The sequence below is a fragment of the Ambystoma mexicanum genome, chromosome 5p (assembly GCF_040938575.1).
Source record: "Ambystoma mexicanum isolate Mex_15411 chromosome 5p, UKY_AmexF1_1, whole genome shotgun sequence".
Lineage (NCBI taxonomy): Eukaryota > Metazoa > Chordata > Amphibia > Caudata > Ambystomatidae > Ambystoma > Ambystoma mexicanum.
The window spans coordinates 116,026,307-116,042,634 of NC_090930.1; the positions used below are offsets into that span (position 1 = coordinate 116,026,307).

Genomic DNA, 16,328 nt, shown 5'->3' on the forward strand with positions numbered 1-16,328 from the left:
GCCTCAGACAATCACTTTAAACTTCTGTTTCTGTAAATAAAAGGACATGTGTGGATTACACTTACATGAGTGATGTTCATTGTCTGCTACCGAAATGTAACCTGTGTATATAAGAAGCATGTTGTTAACTTTCCAAAGAGTCACGAATGCATATCACACACAAGGCTGCTACTGTGCTTTTCTGTTCCCTGTGAGAAAATCGCATATGTTTCACACATGGTTTAATTCAAAGCATGCAAATCTTAAGGATTCTGTTACGTCACCCCCTCCCCACCCAGCCAAAGAAGCCAACTGTCTGAATGATGTTCTGCTTCCCAAAAGGCAAGTTTATGTATCACACTGAATCGAATCACTTAGCTTTTCATCTCCCAACAATGGTTTTTCATCTAATTCACACTAAATAAAAACACAATCCAGTTCTTCAGCAAATCTGCAGCAATTCCACACTTAATTCAATTCTATTTAAGAATACCCCTATTCGAATACTATTCTAATTCTATTTTTAGTTTAATCCTTCCCTATGACTACATTTGCTGGGAGGTATCTGTGGATATATTCGATAGAGTAGGAGTATGTAAACTACAGCTCAACAGAAGTTTTCAACTACAATTCACATAGACCCTCATCATCGAATATGCTTGATAGAATTGATGGCAGTTACAGTAAAACACCATCAGGAGAGCCAAAGGTTACCTCTGCACCCCTGCTCACAGTGGTTATCAACCTCAATAGTGTCCACCTTATACGTCCTATAGTTATAACCTGCTCAACATGTTTGCCAGAAAATTGAAGGAAGTTCAACTGTGTTAAACTACATATATTCAAGTGGTTCATAATTTACCAAGACAAGATTGGCACTGAGTAGCTGGTGGCTCTTTGTCTGTTCTATAGTTCCTACCATATATCCACATTTAGCGCCGAGAATATTTTTTTTGCGGATGATACAGTGACATGTGCCTTCACTGCATACCTTGATCGGCCAAACTTATTTGGTTTTGATCGACAGCTCTTCTGATGATAAGTCCTTAAAAGGATACTGTTAGTGGTTGCTAAGAAGACATCAGGGGAATTTCTGATCTCTCTGATAACCATCTGTGATATACAGGAGGTTCAGGTGACCGTGAGGTTTAGGCAGTCTTGCTCTTTCATCAATGCCAATCAAACACGAATCACAGTATTAGATGATGAAATTGTCAGCAAGGTTGACTTTGCCTGTAATCTGGGTGGTCAATGCACATTTTTAATGTGTTCCTTTTGTTTTAAATGCAAGTCAGTACATTTTGCCAACATCTCTAACACATTTGCCTATTAACTGTTCAACAGTTCAACACAAAGATGTAATATGTTTAAATAAAATGCACCTTAATAAGATATATTGGTCTTTATAATATGAAAATGTTGTTTAGAAAATAGAAATGTAAAAATAATAATTCCATAAATAGTAGTCTGATGAGTTTTATTCTGTTTTTTTTTTCAGTGAAACCACTGTGCGCAGCCTGTGTACCCCTGACTTCCCTGAACCCTCTAAACTCTTCTGGAAATACCTCGATCTTTCCACCTTTTTTCTTCTGTACCTGTTGCCCCTCGTAATCATCACCATCGCCTACACCCGCCTTGCCAAAAAGTTGTGGATGCGCAATGCCATTGGAGACATCACAACTGAGCAGTTCATCACCCACCGCAAAAACAAAAAGAAGAGTATCAAAATGCTGGTGTTAGTCGTGGTGGTCTTTGCTGTCTGCTGGTTCCCCTTGAACTGCTATGTGCTGCTGGTGTCCAGCCTGAACATCCAAACCAAGAACGCCCTATATTTCGCAATGCACTGGTTTGCCATGAGCAGCACCTGTTACAATCCCTTCATCTACTGTTGGCTCAACGAGAGCTTTCGCTTGGAGCTTAAGTCCTTGCTGCGCATGTGCAGGAAAGTGCCTCCCTCCCGGGACGACAGTCTCCCGGCAGTGAACCTGCCGTACCGAGAAGCCTGGATAGAGCAAGCAAGCCTCAAGCAAGGGCCGTCATCTCAAAGCATTCGCTCCACCACCAACGTGCAGACGGTGAATACCGATCTGTAGGAAACCGGCTCACACTGGTGACTTTTGAGAAAAATGGCATCTCGCGGCAGACTTCGTTATCACAGTCCCACAACTGCTATTACTTGATGGTAGGGAACATTTGACTGAAGAAGCAGAACTTTATGACAAAGCTTTGTGTTGGCTGTGGTCACAAGACACATGAGATAACACAATGGTCAGGTTTCTTGCAGATGGTTGCCCTTGCTGGGTTTGAGATCATTGTGACTATGATGAAAAGGGGGGCCGCCTTGATAGGGCCTGATGTTTTTTCAGTCTACTATGCTTTGCTGAATTGAAAATGGGATAGGATTTGTGCATATCGTGCATACTTAGAAAAGCGGTTCTAAAAACACAACCCTTGAGAATTCCAGGGTCAGACTCATGGCATTTCCAAGTGGGTATGGTCTGCTTAGATAGCCTTTGACCACGTGCCTCAGAAAACAGCACTGGCGGACATCAGGATTCTGTCTGCCTGAACAGCTGCTGAGTTTACTTACAGCATGTTTTTCCCTAAAAGAGCCATTTTTCTAAAATATGCAAATGAAAAATAAGGGCCTAGAATTACTTTTGAAATACTCACATGTATAAAAACATCTCCATAAAAGTGTTTTTCTGTTTTGCAGCATAAAACTGCCTACTGACTCAAATCTGGGTGATGGAGCAGACCACATCCACAGAAGGTTTGATGGCCTCCTCAAGTTTGGGCAGTCAACAGACTGTAAACACAACAAGCAAAAATCACTGAGAAAAATAAACTGAGGTATGCATTAGAAAGTCATAAATATCTGGCCTATTTAGCTTTTACAGGTGCTGAAGTGGAAAGGGACTCTATTGAACACTGTCCATTGCCACCTCATTGCAAAATGCCTCTATGTTCATTACATTCCAACAAAACCCATTATGTTAAAAATAAATACACGTGCAGCAGTTGTGCACGTGTTTCCGATCTAGGGCTGCATTGAATGCACACAGTGGGCCTCATTACAACTGAGGCGGTCCGGAAATAAGGGTGTTGTTTGCACCGTTCCGACACCCTTTCCGGACCGCCACAGTACAACTCTGCAGGTGGAGGCTATTGTGCCCAGCATGTTCGGCCTGCCGGGCGCAACGGCCCCCGCCCACAGAGTTTTCACAGAAGCACCGGCACCATTAGCAACATTGCCGGTGCTTCCGTCTCCCCATTCCCATGGGGTCCGATGGTGCTCCATGGGAATGGGGAATAACATTTTCCAGCGCCTTACTTCTCGATCCCCCCGGACTTGTAATGTCCCAGTGCCACCGGGAAGTCAGCTGCCGGTAAAGTGTTACGGTCCGACAGCAACCCGCTGATAGCACTGGTGGGTTACTGCCAGACTCGTAATGAGGCCCAAAATATTTAATCCAAAAGTAATCGAAAGGAAAAGGAAAAAAAAAAGGTGAAATATTGCGTTTGGATTGAACAGAAACGCTTAAAAAATTGACACATTTTAAAAATGCTTTCATTAGAGTGCTTTGAGGTACAAGCTGTTACTTGATGTTGTGTTACTGCTAAAATTACTTTGATGGAGTGGTAAATTCTCTAGCGGGGAGGTGGGCCAGAGATTTAGAGGAGTTTCCCTCAATACGTTATTATTAAAATGTTTTAATAGCACTATGTCTTGATTCTGTTGTAATTATTGTTGCTACTGTTTTTCTTCTTTTGTAATATAGCTGTTTAAATTATACTTGATGTAGTTAATTTTGATGTCTTTCTATTGTACACTTTCCAGCACTTTACCTTTATTGTATCCCTTTAATGTTTACTTCTTCCTATTGACTTTCAGTTATGTATTTTTACATGCATGCATTATGAGACAACCTCACTTACATTCTTTTCCTTTCTGTTACATGTTAAAAATGTGATTTCTGATCAATAATCAGACATCCATTGGGAAATCTAATTCCATAAACCTATTTATTTGAAACTGATTACAGATCTCTGTGGCATATGTTATCCCTTCCATTCTACACTTGCAGCAAAATGGTTTGTGCACTTGAATGTTGTGGGGGCAGATTCACTTTTGCACATCTCTCCTAGCACTACATTTGGACAGGTCTGTGATAGCTTAAAGTGTATCCCAATTCACAAGTTACCATGAGCAGGATTTCTCCTGTCATAGGCACGATTCTATGATTCTCATCTCTCCCTCTCTTCTCCCAATGCCAAGCCTACCCCAACACTGCCACCCACCTTCTCGGACATCAGGCCCATGAAGCTTGTGTCAGTTGAGGCTTTGGCTGCCACCTTCTCTCCCCCCTCCACCTCTGGATGACTCACATCCTGACACAGCCCTCTCTCTGCTCTCCTCTTCAATTTCTGATATGCTTGATGCTCTTGCCCCTGTCATGAGGATCCGTTTGAAGCCCAAAGCCAAGTGCAATTCTTGGTATGACTCTGATCTAGATACACTTAAACGTAAGTGTAGGGTGGCTGAGAGGAAATGGAGGGCTTCTATTGGACTCCATGGGAATGGAGACTTAGAAAATTACCGGCGCCTGACTTCCCGGCAGCTGGACTCGGAATACGCCAGTGTTACCGGGAAATCAGGCGCTAGTAATTCATTACGGGTCCGGCGGCATCTTGCCGGTTTTACCGGTGCGGTTGCCACCAGACCCGTAATGAGGCTGAATGTGTTGTCACTGAAGGATCAAAGGTCATGTAATGTCACTTTTGTTACTCTTGTGAATTTGATAAAATGTTGATATGGGATAATGCAACTAATGGTTTATGGCAGAAAATGGTTTTACGTTAGGATAACATGTCTAATAGAGAAGAGACTCTAGGGGATATTTTAACAGACCACCCCTAGAGAACATCATTTCTAATACAAAAAAGTCAATTGGGCCTCATTACAAGTTTGCCGGTACAGTAACAACTGTACTGGTAAGCTTGCCTGTTCTGCTCGCAGTGCCTTTCCGTCCGCCAGGACTGACCTGCCGGGCGGACCGGCACCCGCGAGCAGACCATGCCAGATGCACCGGCACCATTCTGAATGGTGCCGGTGCATCCAGCCTCCCCATTCCCATTCAGCCCTATGGGGCTCGAATGGGAATGGGGAGCATTTTTTACCTGCGGCCGAGCATGGGCAAATACCGGGTCCGTACGGGCCGTAATGATCCGGTAATTGCCCATTCCTGGGTGCCGGTAAAAAAAATGATACCGGCGGCAACTGTGCTTGTTTTACCGGCACGGCTAGCGACGTCATCGTAATGAGGCCAAATGTATCCACTTTTTTGACTACTCTGTTTGTACAAAGAATTTCTAAAAATGCTCTTTTACTAAAAGATAATTTATTGCAAAGTCAAAAATCAACATGAGCGGCAAAGTAGAAGTCTTCATATAACTAGCAATATACACCTCCCATTTCCAGCCTACAACAATTAAGCATGGCAAATATGCGTACTTAACAAAGTGCATATGTTTAGCCTATTTCCAGTATCAAAAAGAAATTCAGCGTCACAAACTAACAAATAATACTGATCACCTAATTATAAAAGATCATGTTCGTTCCTTCTATCTGATATTTAGTTTGGAGAACTTTTACAGGAATGTAAAAGCTAAGGCGGAGGCCCTCAGAGAACAACCAACAAACGTCATAATTGTGAACCAACTTATAGCTTCTAAGTGCAGCCTTCTAAACATACTCTCTGTGCACTCATATGTGCCTCACAGTCTGAACTGTACCAAGTTCCACAATGCATTTTATCTACATTAAAGTGTGTCATGCTGCATGTAATTCAGCAGTAATCTGAAACGTACAAAGCTCTCAAGTGCATTTTCAGTATGTTAAAGTGCATTATGCATTGTGCATCGTGCGGTATGCATCACCCCGTAACATGTCATTTTTTGTTGCAGCAAATCCTCTAGTCTTGATGGGTATTGTCTTGATGTTAGTTTTGCATTCATTATTGGGGTACCAATGGCATTTGGTTTTTCATCATACTTTGGCAGCTAGAAGAGAGGACCTAAAGTAACAGGTATGCCAGACATCTGTGCACACATTGATATTTGAGCAGTGTAAGCACAAGACACAAGCCTCTATACCAGCAACTATATTTAGAAGTATGTAGTCAGTAATTGTTGACAATGTAAAATGCAAGATAAATGTGCTTCTTTTGAAATTATTTGTACATTCCGAGGAGACAAACAAATCTGTAGGGCTTGTTAGGTTAGAATTGATGCAGTCACGCTGTGTGAGACTACACAACACATATCTACTTGGTATTAGGTAACCCACCTTTTAGTATAGGTCTGTTCTACACAAGTTGGTAGTGGGACTGAGCAGCCAGGCCTATCTCAAGAGGGGTAAATATGATCTGTAGAGCTGTATAAATGAAATATGTAAATGCAAGTAGCCAAGTAACACTTAAACTCAAGGTTTCAGTTCTAAATATGTATTTATTTAATTAATATCCACTTTTAAAAAGACGTTCTTTAAAAAGGCAATTCAAGTAACAAGATAAATATACTTTAAAATTACTTTTTAAAGTTAGTGGATCATCTTTGGATATGCATCTTACACAATTCCTACACCCTGAGGTGACTTCAATCACAAGGACAGTAATAGCCATTGTATATCAGACTAGTTATAATTTACAGATTATGATGTTGCAGAAAGGAAAGGTTTAAGAAAGACAAGGTTAAACAGGTTCTCAGTAAATGTGAGGACAACAAAATCGTCCAATGAATTCTAGACAAGCTTTTCCCATCATGGAGCTAAGGCACTTCTTAGATCAGAATATGTCTTGCACAAAGTTAGAGAGTTTGTACAAAATCACTTGTAGGGCCACAAGCTGGACTCAACTCTAAAAGTAACCTAATGTATTTCCCAACTAAGAAAAGCACAGCTAAAAAGGCGATAAACCGCAAGCCCTTAGCCCAAGCCTAAAACAGTACCTCTGGTTTGAAGAAGAGTGGTCCAGCTGGATTCTGTCTTGCTACAGCTAGGCAGACCCTTGTTCCTGAGCCTCATGCATGGGGACAAGAGGAAAGATGTCTTGAGGGCTCCTGCAGTGGTACTTGGGAGCCTGCGTCACTTTACGGTTTCAGCGCTTAGCATACAGCACCATTGCAGATCTCTGGAGGGTCCTTAGGAGGCGCCTGGACATTCTAGCCGGATTCGTTACCACATCGGACATTTCACTCAACTATGGATTACTCGACCCCTGGCATTCGGTTCTTACAGTTAAAAGAAGTACAGCCAGCCAGGGAATATAGTCCAGTGGAGTTCATCTCAGGGTTAGTTGGTGCAACAAACCCAAGGGGAGAAGTCACCCCTTTCCGGAGCTTCTCTGTTGAAATGAAAAAGGATAACTGCTGAACCCATATGCATGCATTATTATTGGCCGAACCCCAAACCCTCTCCCCTAATGATAGGCTCACAACTTGTGTCAAGTGTTGGCAATAAAAGGCTGTAGGATTTTATTGTACAGATATGAGTTATGGCAAATACACAATATCACATATCATATCATATCATACTTTTGGGCACCGGGTCCTGAGGTTACCCCCTCGGACCCATGCCGCCTTCTTGTGTCCCACGACTTGTTGTGGGCGCCGTACAGTGCATTGTACTTATTTTTGTTCTTCTCCCCTTTTGTAGGGTGGGTGGGTTCTGTGGTAAAGAAGCAAGAAGATTTGGAAGACACTGAGTAAACAGTGACCCTCCTGTTTGCTTGGGTCCCCGTTCAGGGTCCACAAACAGATTGTGTTTACTCTGAGCATGCTGCTCATCTTTATAGGACCCAGCGAGGCCCTGGGTCTTTGTTGTGTATGTGGTGGGGGCTGCTGTTGTCACAGCCCCCGGCCGGGTAGCCGACTGTCTGGCCCCCTGATGGGGGCAGATCTTTTGAACATGGGCCCTGCCTGATGGTTGTTTTCCTTATGGTGCTTAGCACCTTGCTGTTTGGATGAAGGGTGAGATGACTGTTCACACCTTACCCTTCTGTGGCTTTGTGCTGCCGAGACTGTGTGTCTCCGTAGCTGGTGGGAGGAGAGGGCAGGTGCAGAGAAGGTTGGGGCTGCCCCTCTCCCAGCTGCCGATGGTAACAGCAGTTACCCTGCCTCACTTGTGAGATGCCCATGCAGCATTGCCCAGTTTCATCACAGCAGCAGGGCTTCACCGGGCAATTCAAAGGTCCAGGAGGATGCAGCAAGCTTCGTTCACGGTTTCTTCATCTGGTGTTTCTCCCAGTAGTCGACTCTGTCTCTGGTCCCAAAACCTTCACCCTTTAAGCAGGTTTCTCCCATTCATGCACAGCCTAGGCTGTCACTCACACATCAGGGTGCCTGACCTGTAAGGACAGACAGCCAGCCAGTCAGGATTGGTTGCATTTAGGCATTCCTTGAGACAAGCGACAGAGGCCTTTCGGGGCCCTGCCTCACATCCTGTCCTTCCAGACACAATGGAACCAGGAGTGGGTTTCAGGGCTGACAAACAAACAAAGGGCTCAAATCTATCTCATCGCACTGAATAAAACCCAAGAAAGACCTCACAAACAGAAAATGTCAAAAAAATACAAGACAAAAAGGTCACCCATGGGTTGTGTAATGTAGCTGAGGGTTCAGCCTGCTGAAGAAAAGCACAATGGTAGGAAAAATTAAACCATTGCCACCAGCCAATTAACGTAGTGAGGGTAATATGAAAATGTTACATGAAAATGTAAGATAAGAGGCTACTAGGTAACCCCCCAGCACTCCACATAAAATGGTGTGTGCTGGACCTACAAAGAGAAAAGGTAAGTAAAGTCAATTCCACTTTACTATTCTTGGGAACGCCAGTTCACCCAAGAAAAGGTATTTAAACCATAGGAGAAATCTAAAGGGTACAAACAGTAGATGCCTATGGAGTTTGTCAGACTCCAAACACAGTCAAAAACAGTCAAAACACAAAATCCAAATGAGGTCAAAACAGAAGAGAGAGTGAGAAAAAGTGCACACTCACTCCAGGGTTAAAATGAAAAGTCATAAAGTCTAGCAAAAGAGCTCAGGGTCTCTTAGGTTGAAGGGAATTAGCACAGAAATGAGAATTCTCACTAACACAGCTCATTACAAGTTTGCTGATATCCTGCCCCCTTCCGTTTCTGCCGCCTGATATCCCGGTATTACTGGGATATTCCAGGTGGAGGAAATGCTGGTAAATTCCCATTCCATGGAGTCCCGTCAGACTCCATGGAGGTAATTGTGGCATTATTCTGCTGGTGGGATCCTGATTTACTGACAGGTCAGGCCTGGAGGTAGATCTGTTGCACCCACCGGCAAACTTGTGTTTCCCTATTCTGATAAAAATGCTGGTGCCGGAATTATCAGCAATTTTACTGGCATTTTGACCACAATGGGGAAACTGTAATGAACCCCTATGTTAGAGCAACAGATTTATTGATTGCAGGTAAAAACAATATTTTTTTGGTCGTTTTTCTAACAGAAAATATGCGTGGAGACCCCTGCAACCCCTTCACTTACTCCCGCCCCACTTTCCATATACCTAACCCCAACCCCCATCCACCCTTTTGTGCTATAAATGCAGTAACAAATGTGCAATAACCCAAGAACCAATAACACTCATGAGCCTGCTCAAGGCTTTGCAATTATGCACTACGCAATCAGCCAAAGAAGGCCCTTGCCTGCGCATTCTACACACCTGGAAATATAAGAGCAGAACAGGGGCCATCTAGCAGTTAATCTGCTAATCACACCTACCATTGTGTGAATATAGCAGAACCACCCACCGATAATCTATCTAGCACAACCAACAACGCTAGCAGTAATAGCACTTACCAACCTGATCATTTCCCTGCAAATATGCACTACGCTCTCAAAGATGCCTCTGGGTTTGGCACGCTATACAAGCAAATAAAATAAACAAAAACGAGGAAATGGCATTGGCTGTTAATCCCACATACCTGGCAATTCCGGTGGAGAATTGTAAAGCAAGGAACGTGTTGGCACTTATTTGTGGCTAATCCCAACTCGTCTGGAAATGTCCTAGTAGAACCACTCTGCCAGGATTCCATCTAGCAATTTGCCTACCGAGGACGCTACTAGCACCTGCACAATAACAACATGAGTTTTTTGGGACAGATCTGCCTGTCCCCACCCATTAGTTTTGGTTAAAATAACTGAGAATCTGACCCGCCAAGAAACAAGGAGTTACTACACCCTGAACAGGCACTGGAAACAGAGCAGGAACAAGGTTCCCCTAGAAAACACACAGACACTCAAACACACCATTGAGCCAACTCTTGACTTTGCACCAACAAACAATAGAACGCAGCTACACCCCTTGATTAATTCAGCCTCGCTGCGTGTATTGTTACACACTTCCACGTTTGCCTCCACAGCCTTTAGAACACAGCTATACCCCACAAAATGTCAGCCTAGCTGCACACATAACGTCATTCTCAAAGACCAGCGCCGCCAGAATGCAGATACCATAGTCCATTGGTCTTGCTGCACATATTCTACTGATTTAACACAACCACTGCATCACACCTAGCTCTAGTATGCAGCTAGACACCACCTATTGCATTCTGCTGCACACATACCGAGCGCAACCAAGCACATTGCACTACACTACCGGCTCTAGTTACCTGGATTGCGGTCACCGAGGGCGGTCAACCCACAGCGCATGGAATCATAACAATGGTAAAAAGCACTATAAAAATGCAAACTAACATAACATTACATTAAAACCAAATGTTTTTTCCATCGCGATCAAGTGAGTACCAGAAAATGAGGGTCTGAGTAAAAACGAACTGGGGAATAAAATGCAAGAAGAGTTGCTATACCCCTCAAATATCTATGCCCACAGTTCCCACCTCACAAGTCTGTTATTCTCTATGTGGACTTACACGATGTAGAAGGCACTGACTCCGGAGGCAAGATAGCCGCATCCTGCACCTTCATGCATTCCTACGTGTTGGGGGAATTCCCCATGCCTTTCCACACATTGGCCATCTACCGTTGTAGAAACAGTGAGTACAAAACAGTGAGTACATTTGCAGTGGCTGGCCTTTATAGGTTTCGGGAAGTGGACATTTAAAATATAAAGAAAAGTGTTCATGTAAGGCATGTGTGTTTCTGTTTTGACAGGGAATGTCTGAAAATACCGCTGGCAGTGTTTGCATAATGTAAGACCTGGCAGCTCATGCAGAGAGCAACCAATGAGCAGTGGGTCTGCTGGTTTTTCAGAGATATCCCTTGATAAGTTAGAGATGTGCCTGTAAATGGTCCCTCCCTAGCACGCAGATATATGATATGATATGGCATTCATAACGCGCCTAGACACAAGTGTTTCAGGGCGTGACGAGGCAAGGGAGGGGGGCAGAGGGAAGACATAGACAACGATCCTACTAGGCCAGGTGACATTGAGATTGTGCAAGAGCAGGGGAGGGTGGAAGGGGAGAAGTGCGAGGGAATGCACAGACAGGTGCATTTTGGCAATTAGAGTTTTCGCAACATGCAGGAGTTTACTCCAACTGTGGGTGTCTCGCTCAAAAGCAATTACAAAATAGTCACTGCACCCCCTTGTTTGTCAGCAGTTCCCCTACCTTTCAGTCTGCCGGCATACCCCTTTTTTTAACTCAGGGATCTAACAATGAACCCTTCAGCAGCAAATATGCAGTGTTCATTGCCATGACACACACACCCTGCACTCATTTTAAGAGATCAATCAACGGGTTAGCTCTCTTCAGATATCGCCTGTGAACATAATTGTATGGTGAAAACACTAAATACGCACACAGTTTAAGTTGGATGTTGTTAAATGAAGGAAAAAAACACATCCTTTTCCGTTTTCACTATTTGATTAGCCAAACCTGCATTGGAGTAAAGCGAGGAGGGACACAACGCTTGTGGATGTAGTTTAGTTATGTACCCACTCGTTGATTGTTCATGGTCATTTTTTATTTATTTATGTATTCACATTTATTTATGTATTCACATTTTTAAAACGCTCACACAGCCCGCGGTCATAGGGGCGCTGTTAGAGGAATTGTTTTGATTTTTAGGTGCGTAATAGTTTTTTTCTCTTTTGTCTTAGTTGCATATTTATAACGCACTTAAATACCCAGTGTTTTTTTTTTTTAAGGGCGTACCTGTGTTGCTTTGTGTCGTGTTGCTTCCAAGTCGAATACGTCCCCGCTGAGCTATCCTCCCAGGGCATGATAATACCTATGGCCATTCCTACGCACTACCTGCCTTTCCCTGCACAAAATTCATCCTTCTGGGATCTCATTAATCTTGCTATCTCAAGTAGTAACATCAAACGTTGAGCTGCCAGTGTTATTTCTAACTAGATTGCAGAGAGTAAATGGATTGATTGCAACTGCAAATGAACTGCTGGTGTAATGTATTAACCAATGTAGGCTCGTTGTACTGATGTCCTGTTAAAAACAAGCATTGTTATAGCCAACTGCTTTCCAGCTGTTGCTATCTTATGGCCAGGTAGTACTTTTGTGACACTGACTGGAAAACGTCTAAGTCATCCCTACATAAAAGCCAACACTATTGGCGTTGACAATGCTTACTTCTTAAGCACCTCAATGGGATCTCACTGAGGGCTTATTGTAATTGTATTCCCTCAAAAGTGCATCAAACAAATATTTGCCAAAATGTCCGCTTGCCTTAAAATGTGAAACGCCCCAAATTTGATTAAGAATTGTAATCAGAGAAAATTGTAAACATTCAGAAAAGACCGGACAGCACGGCGCACCACGTGCTTGCTGCTGTGACCTGAACACTATGTGGAATAAAGCTCTCTGTATTTGTATTTGCAGCATGGAAAAGTAGTGGGGTTTTCGGCTTTTATTGTCTGAAATAGCTCTCTGAACACAAAAATGTCTCCCACCTCTATTGTTCACAAAGATCAAGAGACTGAAGCGCTTGTCCTTATTTTTCTCATGGAGACTCAGGTGTTAATTGTTAAATATAATAGGCAGAACTTTAATGTTATGAAACTGTATAGAAAGAGAAAAATGCCCCCGCAGGTGGGATCGAGTATTTGATTGTATCTGTAAAAGAACAGGAATGACATCAAGGCTGTGGGGTGATCTATTAAGTAAACAGTGATCAGCTTTCATTTTGATGTGTAAAGTGATCTGTAAGCTTCGATGTGGGGGGTGTCATTAATTACTGTTCACAACAAAAGATAAATCAATGTTGCTTCTGACGTTGTAATTTTTCTCTTTTGTAAACACTGCTGATGAAACTGTTCTTTCAACAAGAATACACTTATTTGTATACTATTCTTATTGTACGTATTCTTGATTTATAAGGCACCCGCTGAAAGAGATTCAATAAGTAGAAGGACAGTTATGTGGCAAAATTGAGACATCTTCTAAGCATGCCATATTTACCTCGTCAGTTGCGTTTTCATAGAACCCCACAACGAGTTCATTGGTCTAATCGACCAATGAAAAATAGCAACTAAATATGGCACATGAGAATTGAAGGTTACATGCCTGTCAGAAACAAAACTGAAATTCACGAGCATTGCCGTACATAGCTGAAAGAGGAAAGGGAGGGTTAACCTGGGTCAGATGTAAAAAAGCCTTTTATTTGTAGACTCTGTGATGAAGTGTCCTCCCGGGCACCGGGGTGTTGGTGTTACCATGGGTGACTGTACGTTCACCTCATTAGTGATGCAGGGCATATATGTAGGATGGATACCATGGTCCGTTCTATCCTTCCCCAGGAGAATGGTATCGGCTAGTGCCAGGCTCTCAACAGCATGGATGACCACTTCCATAGTCATTGGGTCATATTTAAAAAGTCTGTGGCTAGAGTGAGATCAAGGATGCGGAACAGCACGCACTACGGGGAGTGTGAATATGACTTAACACTCAATTGACTGAAGATCGGCAAAATCTCTATGCAAGAATTGCGATTCATGAACTCCAAACCCTAACAAAGCATCTTTCTCTGCTCCATGAAGCCAAAAGTGTACACGTGTAGGAGTTAGAACAAAGGTGGGTAATAGTTTCACATATTCACTCAGGCTGCAGCCAGCAATGTGAACATCATGTCGGCCACAGGTTCATTGAAGCCATTCCCATCCCTTACCTAATTACTGTCAAATCTGAAGGGAATTGAAGAAGGGCCAGGTCCATAAAAATGAGGATGGATTTGCCACACCGGGGTGAGTTTTTGGAGAGTGTGAAGGTGTGGAGAAGTAGAGTACCAGCCGTGAGGAAGAAGGTGTAGCAGAGATTGGCTTGGAGATAGCTGTAAGAGAGGAGGGTAAAGGGGGACACAATTCCTATCATGAATTGCCAGTAAATTGCTACCCTATCACCCTCGGACATCCTGGGAAAAATAGTTGCATCATGTCAAATTTTAGAAAGGTCAAATGAACAACAAATTTCGATCTTGAAACAATTGAGATTCCCCAAAAAAGCACAGGTACTCAAATGTATAGGTTTATTTTAAATTGTTGTAAACAATCTGCTAAACATAGTGTAGGTGTGTTTCTTTTTCCAGATCACAAATCCACATTGGTTACAGTGGACCATGACCGTATGATAGAAATATCCCCCAGGGTTTGTTGAAATATTAATGTTACCAGAAGCTGACGTGTGCATGCATGGGAGATTAAAAGGCATGGGCCTTTCAAGTGGCCTAGCCACAGGAAGCAGTTGGAGGCAGGGTTTCATTTGGGCACCTTGCCTATTTAACCTATATTTGAAAGACCTAGAAAACGTTTTTGGGATGACTGAAATTCTTCCATCCAAATGTAGGACTTTACTTGTCCCATAGTTAGCTAACTCGGACAGTGTTACTGTATTTCACAAAATGCTGGATGGACATCTACAAAGTTTAAAGACGATAAGCAGGTTTTCAACAGAAAATTCCTTGGAGTTCAACGTCGATAAGATCAAAGTAATTCAAATGGGAACTTAATACAAATAATCAAAGTAGGTTCTGTTGGACGCAACAGGGTAAACTGTTAGAAGTTGTATAAGAATTCACATATCTGCGCTCTACATTCTTTAACAAGACATCTGAAGAAATATACAGGGGCAGGATAATGAATAAAATACATTCTTTATTGACAAAGATAAGAAGAATGGAGCATAAATATCTTGAATTGACATGGGTCCCGTTAATGTCAGCATATAAATCAAAAATAATTCTAATGTTTAGTTACAGTTATGCAATTGAAATAGTAGTGTACTGGAATGTCTTAAGAAGGTTTTATTCTAAAATATTTATGGGGTAACGTGTGTGTCTTCAAGTACATGTAATACAAAATAATCTGGCCTTAATATCATTGTTGACCCAAGTTATGAAACAGAGGCTGATGTTACATGCAATTATATATGAAGTAAATAATACATATGAAGATGTTTAAAAAACCTTTAGTATTTTTGACATTTTAAATATTACCTCATTAGAAGTTAAACCTGGAGAATCTAGTTGGTTTGATAAGGATTGTGGAGACATTTTGAAAATGGTTGATGAGGAAGAGGGTGCAATAGCAATATTTTGGACTTCACTACACACATATACCAGTATGAAAATACTTCTTTGAGAGAATAAATTGTTATTTTCCTCTGTTATAAAGCGATTCAACATTATTGCCTTAATTTCCCCTAATATAAATATGCAAGACGTTTCATGAGGTTTAGATTGAACGTATTACCAATTAAAGAAGTTGAGGGTCGTAGGGGAAAATGTCCTCGTTATGCAATAATTTGTCTGATATGTAATAAATAAAGAAGGATTGAAACTTTAAGTCATCTTCATATTAAATGTCAAATGTTAAATGAATTAAGAATGTTATGCTTTGGGGCGATTTGTACATAATGTGAATGTTTTAAGGAATTACATTTCCTGGGAAAGACTGATTGTAGGGAAGAAAATATTGATTGTGATTTCTGTAGTGCGTTTTTGGAGCATGCTCACTAATACATATTTGTAGTCATATTCATTATAGAGATTTCATAGTTTTGTGAGATTTTGTAGTGTGGCTGAAAATATGTAAAACACATTGTAAAATGAATAATACAGTGAGAATAAAGGTTTTATTTTGTGCAGTATCAATGAAATGTTGCAATATGAAAGGTTTATTATGTACCATAACACTTTATAGAAATAAAGCAGGAACGCTGGCTAGGAGGAAAGAATGGAGGAGGTGGGAAAAACTGGATAAACAGGAGGAGGGGCCAGAGGGGAGTGATGTCAGGAGATGAGAACAGGATGGTGAGAGAATAGGGGGAGTTGACACATTAACAGTAGGA

General features: G+C 42.1%; 1 protein-coding gene across 1 annotated transcript in view; it reads left to right on the plus strand.

Annotated features, from left to right (window-relative positions):
* LOC138480771 (G-protein coupled receptor 83-like) overlaps window positions 1-16,112 on the plus strand; it is a 638,075-nt gene extending 621,963 nt beyond the window's left edge. The window contains exon 5 of the mRNA XM_069612515.1: window positions 1,478-16,112. Coding sequence (XP_069468616.1) covers window positions 1,478-2,072 — 595 coding nt within the window. The 3' untranslated portion in view covers window positions 2,073-16,112. The remainder of the gene's footprint in view (window positions 1-1,477) is intronic.
* The last annotated feature ends 216 nt before the right edge of the window (window positions 16,113-16,328 follow it).